At 33.1% G+C, this 24,409-nt stretch overlaps 1 protein-coding gene across 2 annotated transcripts in view; it reads left to right on the top strand.

The window, feature by feature from the left end:
* FUT8 (fucosyltransferase 8) overlaps positions 1 to 24,409 on the top strand; it is a 116,312-nt gene that overhangs the window by 74,153 nt on the left and 17,750 nt on the right. For both annotated transcript variants that reach the window (XM_027719590.2, XM_027719591.2), the window contains 2 exons: positions 1,164 to 1,278; positions 9,403 to 9,640. In XM_027719590.2, coding sequence (XP_027575391.1) covers positions 1,164 to 1,278; positions 9,403 to 9,640 — 353 coding nt within the window. The remainder of the gene's footprint in view (positions 1 to 1,163; positions 1,279 to 9,402; positions 9,641 to 24,409) is intronic.

Genomic DNA, 24,409 nt, shown 5'->3' with positions numbered 1-24,409 from the left:
GCAACATCTAAAGTTCAGATGAAAATATTAAGAAATGTGGTGCAAAGTTAAAACTTTAGCATTGTTATGGAGAAGTGTTTAGCAATTTTAAATATTCTCAATATGTGAAACCAACTCTGAAATTATTAGTTCTGAATTGGGCTACCTTTTACTTTTAGAATAACCATTAACGTTTTAACAAACACTTTAAATAATATGCCTCTCGTTTAGTATTTCCTCCCAAAAGCCACAGAGATTAAAAAAAAATCTTTTCCTAGATGGTACTGTTTGAACTCTTTTTCACAAAATCAGTAATTTTAAATAATCTGACTAATTTTAACAAATAAATGCCATATATTATTTATCTTCTCATAACAAGATATTCTTTATTCTGTTATTTGGCAAATGAAATGTTATAACCCCAAGAAGAGAATCTCTAGTGTATTACATAACCTCAATTTAGTATTTAATAGTTCATCAAAATTCAATTTTTGTAATATGGACTTGTATGGCCATGAGTCTGTTTAGAATTTTTAATTTTTTTATTTCTTTTCTATTTGAGTATTAGTGGCATGAAGTCATTGTAAGCAGGTGGAACACTGCTGTCTCCTTCCAGAATCGGAAGGAGCTCCATATTATAGAACATACTGCTTACTAAACCTTGTAATAATATCCTGTAGTTACTTTTCATTAACAGAAATAGAAGAAATGTTGTACCTGTGCTAAAGACACTTGTAATAATATATTCTATACAAGCATAGTAAGATAATTGCAAGAGGAAAAGTAACAATGCATTATAATAGAAGGTATTGTAGCAATCACTATTGCATTTCCATGTGGCACCACTGGATAATGTATCTAGCATGGAACTGTGCTTTCCTTTTAGTTTGCTTTGGCACATACCAAATCCAAATGCTTTGTATCAAGCAAGTCTTATGCCTAAGATTTTTTTCCAACCCATCTCCTGTTTAATACATGGGTATGGAACATACATTAGATGAAGGACACACTCAATCTTTCTTGGTTGCTGTTTGAATTGTGGAGTAGGAGGTGGCATGAAGAAACTGTTTTTGAGGCTACAATTGAAATATCACTTTAGTTTATCTTTAATTTAATCCTCCGATTTAGTAATGCCAAGTTTGTTTCCCGTTTTTTTTAAGATTGTTTTCCATTTTTGCTTATAGGTCAATAATGACCGACTTGTACTACCTCAGTCAAACAGATGGAGCAGGAGATTGGCGAGAAAAAGAGGCCAAAGATCTAACAGATTTGGTACAGAGGAGAATAACTTATTTACAGGTAAGAGAATAGCGCTTTTGAATCAAGGTAATTCAGTCAAGCTATGAGAGAGTGACCAAAGGAGGGCAATGAAGATGGTGAAGGTGTATAAGGAAGGTGTATAAGGAGCAGCTGAGGTCACTTGGTCTGTTGAGCCTGGAAAAGAGGAGACTGAGGGGAGACCTCATGGCAGTAACAACTTCCTCATGAGAGGGAGAGGAGGGGCAGGCACTGATCTCTTCTCTGTGGTGACAAGTGATAGGACCCGAGGGAATGGCCTGAAGTTGCGTCAGGGGATGTTTAGGCTGAATATTAGAAAAAGGTTCTTCAACCAGAGAGTGGTTGAGCACTGAAACAGGCTTCCCAGGGAAGTGGTCACAGCACTGAGGCTCACAGAGTTCAAGAAGTGTTTGGATGATACTCTCAGGCACATGATGTGACTCTTGGGGATGGTCCTGTGCAGGGCCAGGAATTGGACTCAATGATCCTTGTGGGTCCCTTCCAACTCAGCATATTCTGTGATTCTGTAAACGTTTTTTATTATTATGTATGTAGCACTTAGCTGTGCCCTTGTAATAGAGTAATTACACAATGTTTTAAAATAAATGTTGTTATATGAATGAAATACATAGAGAAGAAATTATAACATTTGTTTCAAACATATATTTTATATGTATATGGAAGATAGTATTTCAAGGAAATCTTTAGGGTTTGGACTTTTGTTGTTGGTTATTTGTTTCCTTGTGTGTGTGGTTATTTTTTTGGATCTGTGGTTTTCAATGGGCTGTATTTAGCTGTTTGAATTCCTTGTTTTATTATAAAAGATAAGTCCGGTTTATTTTTTTAATCCTTAGAGTGTCATAATTCAAAAATATGTTTGCACGCTGTTTAAAACAGAAATATAAAAGTCCTCGTATCAAACTTCTGAACAAAACCGTTTTTAAAAACACGAGTATGCAAATTTGAAGTGCTTGTATAGTATATTGTCTAGACTGTTTCAACAGATGTGTGAGACTTCTCATAGATGCTCATATTTTGAGTGCATAAGACCTTTTTAATGCATGTGCTTGTGTGTGTGTATAAATTTAAATAAAACTTGTTCTGAAGGTTTTGGGACTTTTTTTCATGTCTGAATGCATGCAGCTATTTATGTAGTGATCAAAAAGATATTTAATGTAATCTGTTTTATTTGTACTTGGTTTATTTTTTGTGGCATGTGTGCACCTGTATTGTATGGTCACTCCTAATGCCTAGTCTTTTCTCTTGTGTAAATAGCTGAATCTGTTTCTGAGATGTTCATTATTTCACAGTTCACCTGTTGGAATCTTCTGTGACCAAACTATGTATTTGTTGCTTGTTAAATAAAAAAAGGCACCCTTCTGAGGAAAAAACATCCCTGTAAATTATGCAGGAGTCATCACTTTATTGTATTCCTTCAACTCTTTCCCGAGAACTGTTCCTCATTCTTTCATTTTTGATGTCACTGTTTGGCAGTGGTATACTGTAACTACTTTTCATGCCGATAAATATAGTCTTTCTCTACCTTTTCCTCTTCTTGCATGGTATCCATTTGTTGTCTTATTTAGACATATTTATATTTCTGAAAGGTGATTGTCTTCCTATTGTATGTTTTACAATGGTCAGGATAGAGTTCAAGATTAGGACCTCCAAGTATGTATAATGAATAACAAGAATAAAAGTTGCTTAGGAGAGCAGAAGCTCAAAATTGAAGCATTAGGTAAATGTGTACATTGTTTTCTAGTGAAGTTGAAATAAATTTACTTACTGACTGAAGAGCTGGAAGACCAGTCAGGTGCTCCTAAAATTTATTTAGATGCATATAATCTATGATAATGGACTTTCCTCTTTATTGAGCTAATTTTTTCTCACTTAAAAAAAAAAAAAGTAGAAGCAATATTAAGAGTGAAACCAATGCCAAGTCACAACACATACAGAATCCTAACATTTCAAGTAGTACAAGTAGTTAAGTCTTTTAGGAAATTTATTATATCCTCAGGCACTTCCAAGAGAAGTAGCTATCTTTATCCTCATTATCTTCAGAAGAAAACATGTTGATGAGCATGAGCAGGTGGTTTACAGAAAGCTGTGGTATTAGATTTGGAATTGGAAATAGGTCTGACATACTTGGATCAATTTACTTCATACAGACCATTTTGTTTTTGTTTTATTTATAAATTTATTAAAAAGCAGTCAATTATAAAATTTTGGTCATGGAAAAAGCATGTTTTTTTCATATTTATGCATTTAAAATATGAATTTAATCATTATGGGTCCATCTCGACACTGAGAAACACAAAAATTAGTATTTCCCTCTTTTTATTATTACAGAGGAAATTACATTGTTTTGTATTTTTAATAAATCATCACTGGTGAAGTTGGAAACATGCAGAGGTATTACTGCTGCACATGAAATTCCATATGACTATTTCGTATGAAAGGGTCTAGAAACCATAAAGAAGGGACATGTGTTTCCTTGTAATTGTCTTTGTGGTTTAAGTTGAGGAAGGGCAGTACATATTTTCCAAAAAATGTAATTCTAACTTTGATAAATGTTGATATTTTTATTATAGTGACTGTGCAAGTCATCAAAAGAGTTCTAAGTTCTTGGGTTTAGCAAATAAACAGCAATGTAAAGCAGTCCATGGTTTGAAATTACACATATATACCCCTTTATTAATAATATACCTGTATTAAAAAATAAAATCGAATTAAAAATTCAAAAACCCTTGCCCCTCAACTCAATGCCAAAAAGAATTATATAGAACATATTTGTAATTTTTTATTTTAGTTAAGTAGGAAAGGACTGTGTAGCTTTTTTCTGGTACGTGTTGAACAGTGACAGCTGCATTATTTTGGGACATCTCCCTGGGAAGTCATTTAGCTGAATGATTGTGAATAGCAATGACTGCTACTTCATTTGGATAACATTACCATAAATTTGATTTAATGAGGCTACATGTAACTAGTTCCCTGTAGTTAGAGCAACATTTAAAAAGCTAGGAACTTACATTTAAGCAAAAGAACTTATTTTCAGAGATGTTTATTATCAAACAGTTGAAGAGAAGGTGCAAGAGACAAGGGCACCTGTAGTACTGTAATCAAGTGAGTAAATGATTACGAGAGCAGCAGTTTTCTGTCTCTTCCCTTTTGTGCTTATTTTTGTTCTATTTATTTTAGGAAGTTTCTGATTCAGCGTGCAGTCTCCCAGTAGCAGAATATTTTTGCCTTTGTTTAAAAAAAAATCAGAGCTTTCTGTTCAGCTTTGAAGGTTAAAAATGTAAGCAGGTGAGAAAGGTTGCTAAGTACTCAACAACACATCAGTTATATTAGTCATAGTTTGCCATATTTATGCTATTTATTTGGAGGTTTGTATGTATGCAAAAAAAAGCAAGTTGCTTACAAGATTTTATTCAGAGGTTTCTAGGTTTCCCTGTATTTTTGGTGATTTAATGTGTCACTTAGATTTTTCTGTCTTAAAGTATATTAAATCCTTTCTCCCTTACATTAAAATTACTGATACATATTCTTAATAAAAGTGCTCATACTAAGATGACAATAACAATAAAAAAAGGCTCTGGGCACTTTGCATACATGCAAAAGGATGCTCTCACAACTGTAAGTCTTGAAAAGTGTAAACGTGTATCCTTTAATCAAGCAAATCAAATGTATTTTATATTTTCCCAGTTATTCCACTTCACTCATGAGAAACAACTTGTAGTATAGTTATACTGTGTTGTTGATGTTGATATATTCAAACTAATTTGAAACACATAGTAGAAAAATTGTCATAGAAAATTCTCCATCAGCTTTTACTACTTTTATGGTGAAGGAGGACAGTAGCCGAAGGATTTTAGCCATCTGTCAGTATGGGCACCGTTCTGGGAGAAGAGATGATTTCTTTAATAGGCAGACCATATAGTGGTTCAGTTTCCCTGTGATAGACTCATCATCCTTAAAAGTTTTATGCTATGTACTCCAAATATAGAGAATCCTGATAATTCACTTTGATATTGTAAGCTCATTTGTATCTTGCAGATCTTTTCCTATTTTTGCTAGATTGTTGAATTTATTACACAGCACTGGAAGAGTTCCTTCCCTGTAACATTAGAAAAGATAATTTAGGCATATGAATGAATCTAAGCATTTTTAAAGTTAACATTTTGGACAAAATAGATATGAAAGGGAAACAAAAGAGTTAAAAAGAGCCAATCTTTCTGACTTTTTATGCGTGTTTAGAAAGGGACTGAATTGTTTCTATCACATGAAAATGAAAAATTATTTGATTTTTGAATGTCTTGAAACATGTCTTGAGTTTTCCTCATAAGGTTACTTAGTAAATTCAGTATCTGATATTATGGCATTAGGATAATAACCACTTAAAGTGTGATCACTGCTAATATTTATATGAGGTTTTCTCTAGAATTTCTACTTAGTGGATTGAGGAGTGTAGTGTGGTTAGTCCATCTGCATACTGGAATGTTTTACTCCAGCTGAAGCTTGTGTGTTGTAGGAGAGTAGGTGCAAACTAGAGGAATTAACATTAGAGACAGATAAAAATCTCTGTCTCTCAAATCAAATATGTAATATTTCTGACTAGGGAAAGAAGAACATTTTCTTCCAGCAGCTCAGGCAAACTTCTGGTCGTTTGTTTAGTTTTCTGTTTGTTTGGATTTTTTTCGTCACCAAAGTCTTAAGGGGAGCTGATATGAAAAAGAACCATTACAAGTGGCATCATAAAGAAAGGGCAATAGAAGATGGTGTGAACTACATTTGTGATAACTAGGATAAGAAACACCCTTCCTTGACATCATTCTCTCAAAAAAAAATTTTTTTCACAGATTTTGGGTGGGACTGTCTCTTCCAGCAGACTGGGTAGCATCAAGGAATAAAATACTTATTGAAAATATAAGAAAGAACAGCTTTCTTAATGAACATCATACTGTGTTTATGAGGTTACTTAGTAATTTGTAGCAGACTGCTTGCCTGCTCCACTCTATCCTGCTGTGATTTGTTGGATCAAGTACACTTCTCTGAACGGTTTTAAATTTACAAAAACCACAGTCATTTTTTGTGTAGTAAAATGTATGTTAAGGAGAAGAGTTTACTTTTGCCAGTTTGTCATGTGTTTTGATGGCTAACTGCACACTTGAAAACACTGGAAGGTGGTGAGACATTGAGGCACTTCTGACATCGTTCCCATCTGATCCTACTTTCTGTGAGTAGGCCAACCAAAAGCCCTGGAGAAGAATACAGTGGAAACCCTGAATTTTGTAAGAGCAACAGTGTATGCCCATGTTATTTGTGATGAAAGACCATCAAATCCATTTTGCCAGTTATACGAATCCATTTTAATTTTAGGTGACATTCTCTTACATAGAAATTTATAATTTTAACCATTTTACTATTCTGAAAATGTTACTATTTTCAGTTGCACTGTTCATAGAAGTAATTCTAAAAAAAATAAAAGGTGTAAACTCTGGCATGGCTTGATAATCCAATCTTCTACATATTGCAGTATGTTTTGTGTGATTGGTCAGTTGCAGGGTTTTTGTTTGTTTAGGATTTTGTGTGGGTTTGGTTTTTTTTGTATGTGTGTGTTTGTTTTTAACGCAGTTGTGTGGCTTAAACGTTACGGGGCTTGACATTCCTAGGGGTCCCTTCCACCCCTCTCTTGATTATGTAGACCGTTTAATTGGATATTGGAGTCTGTCATGAGCAGTGTTGTTACGGTTGAGAACAGAGTGCACTGCTCATTCAAGTCAAAAATAACATAATCCTTTTCTGTGACTTTGGGCCAGGAGGAAAAATCTTCTGTCAGTCTTTGCTGGTTTTGAAATTGGCTGTTACCCTTTATCAGCTCAGTACCTTTATGGGTTGCTTATGGCAGTTTTGGCTAATGAACACACAAGCTGTTCTGATGCAATGTAATTTTTCTTCCTTATCGATGGTTAATAATTCCACCTTTTCCAGGAAATACCAGTTGAAACTGCAATATATATAAGTTTCTCTGCTTCCCTTTCTTTTTAAATTCTCAATAGGTAATTGAAGCCCAAATATTGCCTTGTCTTTTTGCTATTTGAGTATAGCAATTTGAAAAAACCCACAGGCATAAAGAAATTAGCTTAACTAGCTTCATGTTTGTCACAAACTAATATTTATATATAGTTTTTAGTTAAGTCTTTGAATAATGTTAAAACCCAAGTAAGTGCATTATATTAACATTGATAAGCAGTCACACTATTATGTTTCATTATGTGATTCCTACTTGATTTCTGTAATATTGTTCATAACTATTATATAACTCTTACATTTTCCTGAAACAAAGTTAGAAGGGCACTCCTTATAAAAGACAAAACTCAAATATGCCATCAATTAAATGCTTTAATTTTCAAGAGGACACAGGCATTTGAAGGTAATTGCAAGTGTAGAAAATGTTACCTATTGATATTTTCTAAAAATTCTCAGAGATTATCCCTTTCAAATTAGTGTTGTGGCTTTACTCCAGCTGGCAACGAAGTACCATGCAGAGGCTCCCTCACTCTGCCTCTTCCCTGGTGGGACAGGGATGAGAATTGGGGGTAGGGGTGGGGAAACCCCGAAAAACCATACACAAAAATCCCACAAAGAAACCTCATCGTGGGTTGAGATAAGAACAATTTAATAACTGAAACCAAGTAAAATATGATAATACTGATGATAATTATAATAATAAAAATATACTACTAGTACTGCTAATAGTATGACCAGGTATTGTTTCATGGAATTCTTTCTATGAGGACCTGCACAGAATACTATAAAGCCCCACTTTCTCTCTGGAAAAACTGTGAGAAGTACATTTGTTATAGTTTCAAAGATAGATTTAGTCTCAAGTTATCCCTTAAATTTGTGATAGCAGAAGTACTGGTCTGAGGAACAAAAATAAGGAATGGAAATTTTGTTTAATTTATTGTTTTCATACCTAGGTAGGCTTTGAATCAGATGTATTTTCCTTAAAATGAAAAAAATAAAATGCTGAATTTATAGCACATGTTGTAGGGTTTGGAGTTTGGTTTGGTATTTTTTAATTTATTTCCCAGATCTGAATTATTCTCCCCTCCTTTACACAACTGAATTCACAATTTTTAAATTTTTTTTAAAATATTTTAGTACTCAGAATATTCAGACTATCTTTAAGATCACTTGAAGGAGGGATCTCAGTTCTCCAGACAGAGATCTTTTTTTTTTTGTAAAAACTTGATTTGATTTGTTGCAAATTTACTGAAAATTTTATTTAAAGTTAGATGTGAGAGGAACAGAATTTATATTGATGCTCAAATATCGGTATTCTTGCATCTTATCTGAAACTAACTTTCATTCTGGAGATTCTATGGACAACCTTTTTGGAATTTAGAAGTATGTCTGGAAGCATGCAAGCATGAATGTGTACAGCGAAGCACTGTATTTTACAGCAAGAAAAACTTTTGTTGATTATGTTGTTGTGTTGTCCACATATATAAAAATATTTATTAGTTTGTACTTTTAAACATAGCATTCATATAATGTAGGCATTTGCCTCCTGTGTTATGGTTTCTTGGTTTGTGGAAGTGAAGTATATTATTTTATAGAGAGTACATGCAGATTAAAATTCTCTCCTTTGTTTATGTGGTCAGCTAGTCTGGGAAGTAGTCCATTAATAAGCATTTATTTTATTCTGTACCATGTAGGCAGGTGGAAATTTTCTTTTGTTGGATGACATCCATGCTTATTGTAACAGAACTAACAAACTTGGAAAAATGCCAAAGGAATATACATTCCAACACTGAAAATCATGTTGATGAAATGTGAACTCTGAGTCCAAATGTTGGCTTATTCTGACAGATTCACAAATGAGAAAGTAATTTAAAATCTTGAAGGTATTCTATTTTACATTAGGATAGTGAAGTATGTTCAATAACTGTTCACGTTCACAGTGAAAAATTCACATAAAATTTTCATGCAGCTGAAGCTTACTCATCCATTTTAATATGAGATGTATTATAGCAGGATGGCTCGTGTGATTTATGACATTTGTCAGTTTTTCAGGAAAAAAAGTACGCCTTTGTGCGTATCTTGTCTTCAGCTTCACTTTTTCATCCATCCTTACAGAACCCGAAGGATTGCAGCAAAGCTAAGAAACTTGTGTGTAATATCAACAAAGGCTGTGGCTATGGTTGTCAACTTCATCATGTAGTTTACTGCTTCATGATCGCTTACGGCACTCAGCGAACGCTTATTTTGGAGTCCCAGAATTGGCGCTATGCTACCGGTGGCTGGGAGACTGTATTTAGGCCCGTGAGCGAGACATGTACTGACAGATCAGGTTCCACCACTGGACACTGGTCAGGTAAGACTTAATAACTCAAATAATTTCTCCTTGTTTTTTTGCAGGTTCAGTCACGTAGAATTGTTTTGTTATTTCTTTAGTGTTACGTGGAGCATAATAACCATGAGTGCAGTTGTATATGTAAGCATCTTATTTCTGCATTTTATTGAAAAAAACATTTTCTTTATTAAGATATCTCTGCTTTGGCAGAGTATTTTTAATTCAAAAGTTTTGTATTTCAGATTTAAATTATAATCCTTCAGCAGTCTGCCACTGTGTTGCATGCCAGATATTAATCCAATTTTATGGGAAGAGAGTATTAAATAGAGGCTGTTGTTGATAAACTTTTAACAAAATAAAGCATGTTTCAAATATCAAGCAAAATAGATATAAAGAAAATAGTATCTAGTAGTCATTCACACACCAACAAAGTAATGAAATAGTTGAAATAATTCTTAATGTTAAGCTGAACAGATGCAGAACACGGGTTGTAAAAACAGCGGCAATGTTAAAAATGCATTTTATTTGTAGGTCAGGAAATTGATCCATTTTCATACCAGGTTGAACAATTTGCTTAGAATAAGTAGATGGGCATTGATGTTTGGAGGATCAGATATCTTTGTTTCTCTCAAAGTAAGCAGCATTCATTTTAAATTACATCTTTTTCCATGTGATTAGTAGTCAAAACATATCAACATCAGTCTTTTCAGTAGTACACTGCATACCCAGTGCATATGGAATCTTAAAGAATGTAACTATTAAGGTTTTACAGATCTGAAATTAAGTTACTCAGATTTAGAAAATCCAGTTTACAGATTGTGTGTAAACTTACTTGTGTGTTTACACATTGAAACAATATTTGCACATTGAAATAACATCTGTTCTTCAAAGCTTCAAGATGCTACCAAACTTCACTTTGAGAGTTCTAGTGGATTTTGTGAATGAGATTTTTTTCCAAAAGATATTTCTTAGAAATGATTGAATGTTTTATAAAAGCAACTAGAGATGGAAAACTGATACTGAGATTTCCAGATGAAGTTTTATTCATGTTTGGCAAAGTTAGCAAGTGAAACTACCATCTGGGCATGGTTCTCAGCAGACTATGTGACTCCAGAATTTAGATGCAGGCAGTTTTGTGAGCAACTATTTAGCATAATAAGCTGGAAAACAGTGTTCTGGAGCACTGATGCACACGTGGCTTTAAAAGACTAGATATTTTTATGAAAATCTGTTAAAATAGATCATGATTTGCTGCAATATGGACTCTTGCTGGTAAAAGTACAAATAGTGTTTCACTTTAGCTCCCTACAGTTTTGTTTTGGTTTTTTTTTTTTTTTTTTTTTTCCAATGAGTTTTTCTATCAGGATGAGTAGTTTGAAGGCTGAATGCATGAAATATGTTTATGTGATCATTTTTTTTTCTAATAATGAATGCCACTAATCTGAGTTTTGATGTTCTAGAGCTAGAAGACAGCTATGAAAGAATATCTTTCTAGAGTTAGCCTACTGACTAGCCACACACACTATAAACTGTGTTAAATTTGAATCTTCTGTAATGGCATGATCATTGAGGAAGAATGATACTGACAATCAATCTTTTTTTACTAGTTTCCATGTGGCTTCAGTAGGAATCTACACTGGATACTTAATTGCTGATAAATTTGAAAGAGATTCTATCTTGCTGAAGGTTTCTCTATGTTTTTTATGTCTCCCTAAATTTATATAGATTTTTATTTACTTATATATTTATTTATTTTATTCCCTGTATCTTTACAGGGACAAAATAAGTCTGAAATTCTTGACTTTAGTTAGCAGCAGCTTTTCTGCAAAACCACACCTTTAATTTTTCTTTTCCTCCACAAATTCTCAAGTCAGTGGCGTATTTTTTAGATTTTCAAAATAAATGTATAAAAATGCATTGACATGTATAAATTTCCATTTCAGTGTTTCTCCTATGTAGTGTACTTACTATGCTGTGTATAGGGTTTTTTAATAAAAATTGTTTTTTAGTTATGTTTCGAAAGTATTCATACAAGTAAATAATTTAAGAAGATTTCAATCTAAATTATAGAAATAGACAAAAAGTCAGAAAAGCATATAATCTAAAAGAGTTGCTTTCATGTAATTTGCAGACCTGCATAGATAATAGTTCAGTAAAATGTGGTTCATGACAAAATTGTTTAAATCTGTACATTTATCTTTCCTCTTTTTAATTAAATTGCCTCTACTTGACACTTTTATTTTAGTTTTATTAGCAGCACAAAATTTGGAAGTTTCTGAAATTTATCTTCAGAGAAACAATTTAGATATTACTATCTTCTACAAAGAATTAAGAAGCTTATATAAGCTGAGAATACATATATTTCTGAAATTTTGTTTGTCCAGTCCTCTCCTAACTAGGCATAGAAGCTAAGCTTGGTTTTGGAATTTGGGAAGTAGGGTGAATTTAAATAAGCAAGCTGATATTAATCTGATATCAGAAGATTAGTAAAGCATATTCTTATCTGTGAGGAGAATTAGAGATCATCTCAGCTCGTGTCATGTCTGGCAGGAATTGTTCTTTGTGTTTGACATGGCATTTCTATAATCAAGTTCAGCGTTTCTAGTTTAAGCATATTAAAAGATTGAGAATTCTATCACAGGTTTTTGTGAATAGAGCAGTTATTTCACACCATGGCATAATTTCTCATTTTCCTTTGTTTCAGTCATACAGTCATTCTAGAGAAAAAAAAATCTTAATAAGAGATGATGGTATGCATGCTCTTTTTAATTTTAAAATTTTGTCTTGCCTGTAATTGCATCTTGTAGTTAATTTTTCCTTTGATTTCAATGGTCAAACTGTTCATTAATAATTTAGGTAGGAATTTTTATAAGAAGCATGAATGATTTCTTAGTAATAAGAGCCAAAATATAGGGAACTTGTGAAGACATATTTATAATGAAATTTTTGATTAATGTTCTTTAAAATAATTATTTAGTCAGGTCATAACGTTCTGTTGTCATTGCAACATGCTAAAACAGAGGAGGCCTCTTCTTATAATTTTTTAGTTGCTGATTTATGATGTTACAGTGGCATTCCCCAATAATACATTGAAAGAGGACTATAAAATAACTAGATAAAAAAAATGGAATTGTACAATAAATGGAAAAAGAAAACAGATTAAGAGAAAGGACAGATTAATGTACAGTTAGAAGTTCTATCTGCATTTCTTGGGATGTGCAAATAAAGAAGCCATCTACATGCTTTAAATAACAGTATGTACTCCTTCCCATTAGGCCTACAAGCCACTGAGATGAAAGATAACTTGAAAAAGGAAACCTGAAACAAAGTTTCCTGCAGTTACCCTTGAATATTGATTTTGCTGCCTCTAGCTATGATTTGATGAATTAATGCTTTTAAGGAAGGGATACCCAGAGGGGAAAAAAATGGCAGAGCTCTTCATTTGTTGGTAGTGCCAGCTTTTAAGTATTAATTGAACTATAATCTTAAAATATGAATTAACTAATATGTTTATATGTATAATTCAAGAAAGAGGATGCTGTGGGTACACAAAATGAATTTTTAATTTATTAAAGCCTATCAGGCAACAGTATCAAAAGGACTAAATAAAAATTGCAAAATCAAAGCATAAAAAGTTGTGCAGAATTAATTGCAATAAATAAAACTTTCATTCCATGAACTAGATATTCCTTGAGAGTAGTTTTTCTTTTATGCAAATCAGATGAATATTTAGTATTGACCTAAAAAAATCCTTTAACTTGCATACAATTGTATGAGTTATGTTTTGCTCCCATGTTTCAATCTTCTTTATAAAATCCTGCAGAAAAAAATGGATCAATTTCTATTTCTATTTCTATTTCTTAATATAAGTTTTATACACGGACTTTCATTATTTGTATTTTAATTCAAGCAAATTCCATTTCTGTGAAGCATACTGGAGAACAGTGATTTGAGAGAACAGAGTGTAACAGCAATGTCTGTATTTTCCCTTTTTTTCAGTTGTGTTGATCTTGAAATCAAGCTACTGATACTGTGTAGATGTTTTTGTCCTCAAGGTGCCTTGTAGGATACTCCGTAGAAAGACATTTGTATGTGTAAAGATATAAATATGTTTAGGAAGTGGTAACTCTTAGAAGAACCTTGGAATTTTAATGAGATAGGTCTAAGTTTTCAGAGCAATGCAGTAGCCTAAGGGAGCAAAATGTGATCCTTATTCATGTCTAAGTGGAGGTTATTGAATAACAGCAAGAAGTTGGTTTTGCCTTGCAGAGCAATGACAGGCTGCACGAACTGCCTAGTTCTGTTATCTGGCCTTCATAAGGGATATTGATAAATATGAAAGGATTCTGAGGAAGACCTGCACTGATTCAAGGCCACAAAAATCTGCTTCACAATAGGAGATTAAAGAATATAATTCAATTCTAAAATGAAGCAAGTTTTAAAAGGTGGTCCTGCAACTTCTATATGGGAAATATTTCTACTTTTAGACAAAGATGTAGCTGGACAGTTGAAAATGAGGTCTGTTTTTTAACAGCAACTTGCTCCTGCTGTTGACTCCTGTTGACAACCTGTCCAGAAGCAGAAAAGCTTACATGATCTGAAATTAGAATTACAGGAGATGCAGTCATTTCTTGAAACTAGTTTTATTTATTTTGGGGTTTTTTTACATAGATGAATGTTTGCCTTTGTTTTTTCAGTGGATCAGGGGTTTTTTTTTTGTTTGTTTGTTTGTTTTGTAGCAATACTTTTAATATTGTCTTACAATTTGTGACATGAAGTTCCTTTGTGCAATCCCAAATCTGCCATATTAAACTAAATTAATTTGTATTTTAATAACTTCTTCATAAAATACATCTGTGTGCTCTTTCATGCTATAATCAATCAAGCCCACCCATTGAATGGTGATTGTAATTAAACCATTTACATAGGCTAAGTGTACTATTGGTTCTCATTTAATTGTATGAGGAATTATAGCAAGTCTATTCTTGATGAAGGAATGGTGTTCTTGGAGGTTGTTTTCCATGTCAGCAGCATTTTTAGCAGGATGGGAGAAAAATGGGGAATACTTTCCTTTAAATACAGCCATTGTTAAGTAAATTTTCTGGTGGCAGAAGTGCAAATGTATGTATTTCTTTAATGTTTGGTGTATATAATTGTGCTATCTATCCAATCATGTTCAAGAAGCAAATATGTGGGGATTTTATACAGTGAGTTCTCCTTATGTCATTGTTAATTTAGATTAAGATTTGATGTCTGTATAGAAGGCAATTGACTGATAACAGTTCAGTGCATGGGCAGGACCATAAGGAGACCAGCAAACATGTTGTTCAGTGAGAATTGTTTAAGTGTGTTGAAGTGAATGAAGGTAGTCTAAATGTGACCACTGAAATAATTATTTTCCAAATAGCAGGGACTTACTTCCCTACATTTCTTGATAAGGAGAAGCTGAAACACTGCTGGTATTCTGTAGATTTAGAAATCTGTGGAGAGCATGGAGTGGGAGAAAAGGATTCTTGGCTTTGTTCTATGCGGTGGTACTAATAATTGTTCACATATTTGATCACAGATTTTATGCTGTTCATATGAAATATTACCTTTGAAGCATGATTTTGCTATTTTCCTAGAAGACTGATGTTGCCCCCAGTGTAGCAGCAAAACTGACACTAGTAGGTTAGTGATTAAGGGCAAACTTTTCTCATGAGCATTAAATCATAGATGCTAAATTACAGATTGGTAAACAAAGTTTCCATTATAAACTGTAAAAAAGGTTTTTCGCTTAACTGTCAACCTTCTTGTAAGCAAAAGAGCTACAAATTGGACTAATATTAGAGTTTATTTGATTTAAAAAACAAACTCGAAAAGTTGTACTGCAGCATGCACAGTAGGGAAGAATATTAGCGTGCTTTGTGTTTAAATGAAAAAAAAATCCTTTTTTTTTGAATATAAAAAGACAGCATGAGGTAAATTGAGAGTAAAATTACCTTAGAAGTATATTAGGTCTCAAGCAATCTTTACAAAGTTTCACGTGTTAATCTGAGTTCTTTGTTTGGCTGCATAAGTTTCAATCCAAACTGAAGCATTCTTAGATTTTTGGGGACTTATAACCTGCATTCAAGTTTCAATTACTTCCTCATGTATTACACGGGTCATTACAGCATACTGGTTAAGTAATATTACCTGTTTTTAAGTAATCTTTAAACAGGGGTACTCTGAACTGCCAGCTGTGGAGTTGAATTCCAGTCTTGCAAATATTTCATCCAAACCTTTCCTATGTCTTGAAAATGGCTAGTGCCATTTCCAGGTAGAAGACATCCCAGAGCACCTCCAGCACTATGAGTTATCACCCTGATAATGTGTCATTTATTATGGGGGGTTGTTCTTTCTATTAATGCAGGTACTATTAATTCTATATAGAGAGGCTGTAGTGCAAGGCTGGACATTTCATTTGTTTCAGTATAACTTCACCAAGTCCTAAAAAGTTTTTGTCTTTTTGCATTTGAGTAATTAAAAAAACTACCTAAAAATTTCAGCTAATTCTCAAGATATATTTTTTGAATAGATTCAGAATGTCACAAAGAAAAGATGCTTGTAGGCAAATGGTTCTGAAACAGTTTTTCCAACATGTGAAACAGCTGAAAGCTATACTAAGGCTTTTAAGGCAGAAGCATTTCTTGCATTTTATATTTCTGTTTCTCAATCTTTAGGCCATCAGCCCACTGATTTCTTTCTAGTGTTGTGAAAAGATAAAAAATTTGAAAAGCTGCATTTTATTGCATTGGTTTCCTACCCATATGGGAAGACACACATTTATTTTGTTAACATTTCATATGAAGCAATAAATATGTAATATTCAAAGAAAAATATTTACTATAATATCATGTTTTTGGCATTGCATGTCCATAAATGCCATTGTGTTAATGTTCCTTTTTCTGCTATTTACTATTACATAAATACTTGACAAACCTCAACACCATAGGTATTTTGTTTGCAAGTACTCTTAATTCCTGTAAGAAATGGTAGTGGGTTTAAATTTCCAGTAGTATGCAAATTAGTAATAGTTTATTACTGTAATAGTTATGGAGGAAACATTATATGTGATTTATCCTGGTTTTTTTATTAATACTTCCATTACATTTTCCTCTATGACTGAAGACCAGAAAAACTTCCTTTTCCATTATTGCAAAGTTACACTCTTGATTTTTTTTGGTAGATCATATGATGTAAAATGCATCCCTGTTTCTTTCAGATGCATTGTTAGGGTGATGTGTGCCTCACTGCTATGAATCTCAAACAACATAGCAGTTTTATTGTCTCCTGTTTGATTTATGGCTAACTAAAATGTCTTTCTGTCTACTCATACCTTGAGAGTTTTGTTCCATTTAGACTTGCATATGGAGGTACTTTTACTAATTCATTGAAAGATGAATCTTCCAAGTGTTCATATTAGGACAATACAAGATTGGGAGTTATAAACCACTAGCTCAAAAACACAGTAAATGTCTTATCTAAACTGGGAGCACTCCTCCAATAGACATGTGGACAACCAAGTGCAAATATTAACTCCATTCTCATGACCTGTTGCAAACTTCTAGGTCATGAGATATAAAATATTGTCTGCATGTTGTCTTGTTTTTGACGTGCTTATACATGCTTGGTACAGGCTCAGATGTATGTCCAATGAGCATATGCATGCAAGAGATAAGTCCCTGAAGATGTTGAAGGATTATTATAAAAGTAGTCTATCTTGTGTTCCAGAAAAGATAACCTAATATACAAAGCAAGTATTTGGAAGAATTTTCAAGTATATAGTAATTAACAATAGACTGAAATAGAGAATAAGCTTCAGTGGAATTATTTGAAATCAAATCCAAAATCAGTCTTTCTTCAATATTGCTGTAAAGGTCTTTTTTTTATGTTTTCCTAAGTAATTTCAGCTATCCTTATGTAAGATCTTACTTTTAAATCATCAACTGTGGTTACTGTTTACTTGAATGACTAAACTTGGATAACATGGCAAAACCCCTTTTCATTTATAAAAGTGTATTTCCCTCTACAAATACATAGTATGATATTTTCTGGTAGCTAGGGAATTGAAACTCCTCTTAGGCAGGTACCCCTTTTGATATAGGCTTTTTAGATGAAATAAGGCACTGTTCAAAAGCAGTTTGAATATATAAAGATAAAAGGAAAAATAAATTACTAGTAAGCTTCTTGATTTTTTCTTAGTTTAATAGTCTGCTGACTGTTATATGATGTCAATTTGTGCAGTCACTTCATCTGTAAACTTTCCAGCTGTCGTGCTGCGTATCTAAACAATTGAGGAAGGGAAAAATCTTTACTTTTTGATGTTCTCTCAAAGTGATGTGGCAATTGCCACAACAAACTTTCAATAAGTGATGAGAAGTTTTCAACAGAGTGAGACAGAAATATAGGTCTTTATAATACACCTCTCCTGAGCTTGCTGAAAAGGGAATGGAGGCTCTAAAGGCTGAAAAGGGAATGGAGGCTCTAAAGGCTTCAGTAGGTGCTACTGCCTTAGTTTTCTTAGAGACAGAGCTATTTCAAATGCAGAAATCATTACACTCAGTTCAGGCTTCCGTTAAGTCCAAAAGGGAAAACATTTACTGAAATCTCATCATGTGTTAAGACAGTAAGAGCACTGTCTATCTTTACATTGTGGTTTTGATTATGGGTAGGATTTTCAAAGAACCAGAATGACATGAGAAGATAAATACTATTGAAAGCCACATGTGTTACAAAGACATGTTGGTAGTTCAGGAACTCTGCAAGTTAGGGGTTTCTGCAGGAGCAGAAAGACTATTGTTACACTTTTACTTTTTAGGAGGGAACTGATAAAATAGTATCTTTGTCAGAGAAGTATTTTAGGCAAGTGTCTTGTGAGAGCGAAAGTTTTGTTGTCATGCTTTATCTTTCTATCTGCTCTTTTTCTTTTTAATCCTAACTTAGTGCAAGTTCTGAATGTTGGATAAATTTTGGCCAAATTTGACCAAAAGAAATAGGTCTTGTTAAGGTCACTCAGAAGTCCTCAAAATGGATAGACTGTGTACTGAAGTCCATATTCAGGCCTGCAAGCGAGAAGCAGTGACGGATCACAGATGTCACTTTTCAAAAGGCAAACAGTACAGAGAGTGGTAAGAGACATAAGAGTGAGTATAGTTGCAAGAGTTGTGCAAGAGAGAAGAGGAAAGGATTCAGGAAAAAAGCCTTGGGAGTGCTGGATTGAAAAAAGTAATGAAAGGCATGTTGGCATCTTAGAAAACATTTTTGTGTATTCCTTCCTGAAGCTATTGAGAATCAACCTCTTGGGATGATAAATGGAACAACACTCTTCATATGGCATATGAAACCTAGGGAAAAAAGGACTGTATTTTCAGTTTCTTTAAATCAGAATTGCCCCAAATTTATTCAACACCTGCCTACCTTAAAAGGTTTGGTTACGTAAAGGATGATTAAAAAATTAGTAAGTGGAACACTAGTGAGAAAGTAATCAGAAACTAAGCTCAAAATTTTTGTATTAAAAATTGTACAAAGCAAAACCCTAGAGAAAAAACATTTAGATATATGAGTGATATTTTACACCGAGTACTTAAGAAGAAAAATAGGATTTTTATCTCATGTCAATTCCATTTTATAATTCAACTATAGCGTAAAGTTCTTGTGAGGTAACTTCATTAAGGTTTGGAAATCCCCAAAAGATAGTTGTAGTAGATGTAGTCTGCATCACAGAACAGATAAAAGCCTACTTTTTCTTTCTTCTGAACTAGTTGACAATTTGTAAGTAGCATAACACACCATAACTTTGTATAGTTTTCATTTTTTACCTTATCTGATTTATGAAGAAAAGCATTAAAATATCATTGATGAACCCTGAACCTGCTGTCTTTGCATTAAGTAACAGTAGCCAGCAAGACTAGGAGCCTTGTGAGAATTCAGTATAGTCTGAATGCTAATCAAACATCATTCTTAGCACTGACTTATCTCATGTGGTTGAATTAGGAATTGTTCATTTGGGTAAGGTTTCAAATTGGCAGTCTGTCTTTCAAGTTGTAGAGCTTGGTTAAGTAGATCTGTGATTAGTCTATGCAAGTTTATATCAGCTTAAATAAGTATATTATAGAAACAGAAAAGCAGTGAAGCGATTCTATTTGTACATGAGTTTATTCAGTTGTGTTTCTAGCGACAGAAACAGAAATTAAATTGCAGTTCTCATTTACAAGACAGGAATGTCCTTAGCATGGTATTCCTTGGCATACTTTTAAGGACAACTTCTTAAAAAAATACTTCAAAATCAGCTGGTGAATTTTTAAATAATAGGAGAATAAATGATCAAACAGGTTTTCAGTTTACATTAACTAACAGTAGTGATTGTGTGGCAAAATGTCAGCCTCCTTTCAAGTAAGAAAGTAATGAACACCCAACGAAAATGCCCATCCAAGTGCAGGTATGAGCCAATGTTCAGATAGCAGGAAGTAAGGTTAGCTAAAATGACAAAATTCCAAAGGCTTTTGTGACAAACCAGGTATCAAAGAAATTGATATGAAAGATACAAATAGCAAAAGGTTCTAAATGGGCTTTAAACGAGAAGAACAAAGATTAAATTTGAAAACCAGACAGATTGTAAGGTTATGCCAAATCATGAAAATTAATGTAAGTCCTGAGGGCTATAAAGTGATTCAGGCACATTGGGATACTGCAGAGAAACAAAGTTATACTTTTTATAACACATGGAACTCATTTCAGTATTTAAAAAGTAATCGATGGGACTCCTGGAAATTGAAACTGTATTACTGGTGTATTAGTGGTGAACATATCCAAAAAATTGTAATAAATAAGAACTAGATGGTGCAACTGGCATGGGTCATTTGAATAAAAATCAACTTCTATACAGTCCATGATCTTCCTCCAGAACATGTTTTTGGGGTAAGAGTGAGTGTTCTCAATATTGCAGTACTTTATGACTATTGCAAACACATTCAATCTTTTGGTTACTCAGTGAAGCAAAAATGAATTAAGTTGCAGAACTTTGGAGGACAATTATTTAGGTTAATCCAAACTGAAAAAAAGTACCTGGAATCATGAAAGTTAAACAAGCTATAAATAGAACTATTGTGACAAACTTTTGCAACTGTAAAAGCAAAATAAATCACAGCAGAATAAGTAATTTAAAATATTGCTGACATGTAAATGACATGTAACTACTCTAGAGTTATCTCCCAACTTAAATAATTCTACGATTCTGTGTTCAAATGTCAAAGTTGGACCAACGGTGTGCAGGGAATTGGACCTGACTGACATGATAATGCTGTGATTTGAACTACCAACATGAGAAAAAGATACAAGCTTTAGTAAGGATTATTACCTTTATGCCTTATCTATTAACAAAATACAGCTGAGAAGTTGAAAAACTCAAATATTTTACAAATTAGAGAGTATTTAGCTAAAAACTGAAGAAATGTGTGGATAAAAAGTTCATTCTGTATTTTTAACTCTGCTTCACTATCTTCAGTTGAACAGATACAGTTCATATGAATCAGGAACGTGACAATTGTTTTCTAATGTATCTGCTTGCCTATTGATCTGACTGAGTTTTGGTTATCTCCTCTATCATTGATTTTGATTGCAGCTCGTTTTTGAGTCAACTAAAACAATATCCTGCTATCCAAAAACGGATAACAGGTTTTTAAACTACGTCTGTTGAAAATAGGACAACATTAGGAATCTTTCCACACACTGCACAAAAAAAAAAAGTAATCGGTAGGATAAGAAAGCTGTCACTTGCCTATATGGCTGTTACAGAGAGTTGTTTACTTCTTAGGGTTGCTAAAGAGCTGCTCTTAACAGGTTTTGTCCAAGAGAAAGTTGCTGTAAGGTTTCCTTTTACTGCATCTGCTCTCCCATACTTTTAAAAGTAAGTGAAGACTAACAGGAAGTTTTTCCTTCATTGTTCAAAATGATGATAAAGGTAATAAAATTTAGAGAGTTATCATAAAGTTTTCCTGAATTGTACACATATCTGTGTGTTTGATTATGGAGATGTTAATTTTATGTAAAGCATTAATAAAATAGAACATCATTGCAAATAGCCATGACCATATTTACCATTTGATTTTTAATTTTTTTTAAAAAAGACATGTTCTATGCATTGTTTCAACACACTACTGTGTGTCACGATTATTTTGTCATCAGTAACTGTTAACGGTAATCCTGAAGCATGAGGGGCTTCTGTAGCCATTTCAAAATGTCTCATTATAATAGCAACACATCCCTTGATTTGTAGTTGTGAATATTTCATTTTATGACTTTCCATTTGTTACCCATACTTTCAGTAATAGTTTCGTTATTGGGTTCCATATTGTATAGTTTTACAAAGTAAGGGACTCTTAATCTCTGTGAAATAACCGTATTATATTTTCAGTCCCTTCTCAGAAAGGAGTTATTCCTGCCTCAAACAGCACTTGCTAACACTCAACCTAGTAGTTATTTTGAACAATCAGATTGTTTGTTTTTCCTTAATGAAATACATTTTGGTTGTTTCTGATTTTGGTTTGCAACAAGTCTTGAAGTTTCATTACTATCAAACAGCCTATCACATACAGTTGAAAGCTGAAATCTGATTTTTTTTTAACAATCTTCTTTGATAGTCTTGTGATTTTGTTATATTTTAATGTAGTTTGCTATATATGCTCAGAACTTTCCTAATTATTTCTGGCCAATCTCGTTTTCTTCAAAACCTTAAGACAACCTGTGGAAATTTTTAGAAGCACACTCTTATCCTTTAAATAGGATGAAAAAATGTATTGGGTTGAAATTGGGTCAGAATTGGTCTTCTCAGGGTCAGAATGTCAAATAGTAGATTAGATTGCTCAATCAGCTTTATCACTAGCAAGATTTTCCAAATGACTGTCTTTACACATCAATGTATTTTTTCAGTGACATAATGAAGTTTAAAAGCTAGTCAGTGGTACTGTACTTAACAACAACCCACCTTTCTATATGCATATTGCATCTGTGCTTTTTCCCCTTGTTAGGTTTGCAGTGAATTTCCTTCTCTTAAAATTGGAGTCTTTTCTTTCTTCTTTTGGCTAAGATTGATGTTGCTACTTTTGCCACCCTCTTCCTTCCCACGCTGTCAGTTGAGGGGGAAAGGGTAAAAAGAGTGGAACCTCTAACATTCTTTCATACCATTCCCAAGCTAAATATTTCTTGTCTAAACTTCTACCTGATAGTTCACATCTGCACTTGCACTTCCATGGCTTCATGATGCTTTTCTTTATTGCAGCTTTCTGAAGTCATACTAATAAAATATTATCCATCATATTGTAAGAACACTTAAAGCTCAGTATTTTTACTAAATTTATGAACTTTTATTAAATCTTTTCCTGTATGTGTGATATAATAGATGATAAAAATAGGAATTGGCTTCTTGAATTAAAAAGGATCATCCATACCTGTAGTACATATTCTATGGGAAATTCTTCTAAAAAATTCCCCTTATAGTGATGTTATACAGTGCAGTGATGAAATATTGAATAGGAATCTAGATTTTCCAAATCTAGTAGAAATTAATTGAAAATATACCTAAGAATAACAAACATTCCTTATTTAAATAGCCATATCTCAGAGAGTTACTGCTGCATTTTGACTAGTCTTGGTAGGCTCACGGGTGTTAATGTAGCATTCTGGCAGTGTATGACTTAATCATGCAATTATCATACTTCTAGGACTTTGTCCCAGGTATGCTGAAATGAGTGCATGTGAAAGTGTTCTAACCTTTGGGATTTTTAACTGTTCTTAAACTCTTAAACTAATTATTCCTGCCCTGAATTGATTTTTTTGGCCATAAGATTTACTTGGTCATCAACAGTTATATGAGTTTGATTTGCTTATATTTAAAGCAGTTTTCTTTCCTAGCTGGTGAGCACTAAAGGGAGAACTAACCATCTTTGCCAGTAAACACTGCAAACAACAAAAACACTATTTTGGAGCAAATGAGCACAGTGGAAATATTACCTGAAATGTTCAGTGCTTCAAAAATGTAATGTTTTGTTTTACGTTGTCATGTATTATAATTTATTTCAGTATATGAACATAGCTTTGAATTATCAATTATGTAGACGTTTGTGTTCATGTAATTTGTAAAAACTCTTAAATAATGTTTAGTAGCTCTTAAGCCCTTCTAAAACATCCATCCCATACTATAGTTAGTATTTAAAAGATAACAAATTCTTACCTGGATGTACCTCACGTGCTTATACATTGCTTGTGCTTGTGTTTTCCTTGATCTATTTAATTTGCTGCTTATCTTCATAGTTTAAGTTCTTGAAGCCAGGAATTGTCTTTCTTTTCTTCTATCAACAGAATAGCTAATTCAGTGGTTGTAATGATGTCTGAAATGCCAAGATTTATTCCAATAAAATGTATTCAAAAGAACAGCAGAGCTGTAGTTATTTTTTTAACAATTTCTTATGCCTCAAAATATTTCTTTGTTTAATTTTTAACAACTAATTGAATTTTAGATATTTTAGATAACAAGTCTGTCCAAGTCAGCCTTACCACACAGTAATGGTGTAGTTGTATATTAAAAGGTATGAATATGTAAAGCGGAACACATTTTGTATTTTATTAATTACCAACTGCTAAGAATTCAAGGACCTTCAATTTTGTTCTACTTAAGTGCATTGTTAGATACAGTTCATATATAAGTCCAATCTAGAACTATGATTTTTATTAGATTTTTTTAATGCTATTTTGAAAAAGTAGAACAAGGGT

This window comes from Pipra filicauda, unplaced genomic scaffold (assembly GCF_003945595.2).
Source record: "Pipra filicauda isolate LSUMZ 115617 unplaced genomic scaffold, ASM394559v2 scaffold133_size2016399_pilon, whole genome shotgun sequence".
Lineage (NCBI taxonomy): Eukaryota > Metazoa > Chordata > Aves > Passeriformes > Pipridae > Pipra > Pipra filicauda.
The sequence above is the reverse complement of the archived record's forward strand: the minus strand, read 5'-3'. Positions and strand labels throughout refer to the sequence as shown.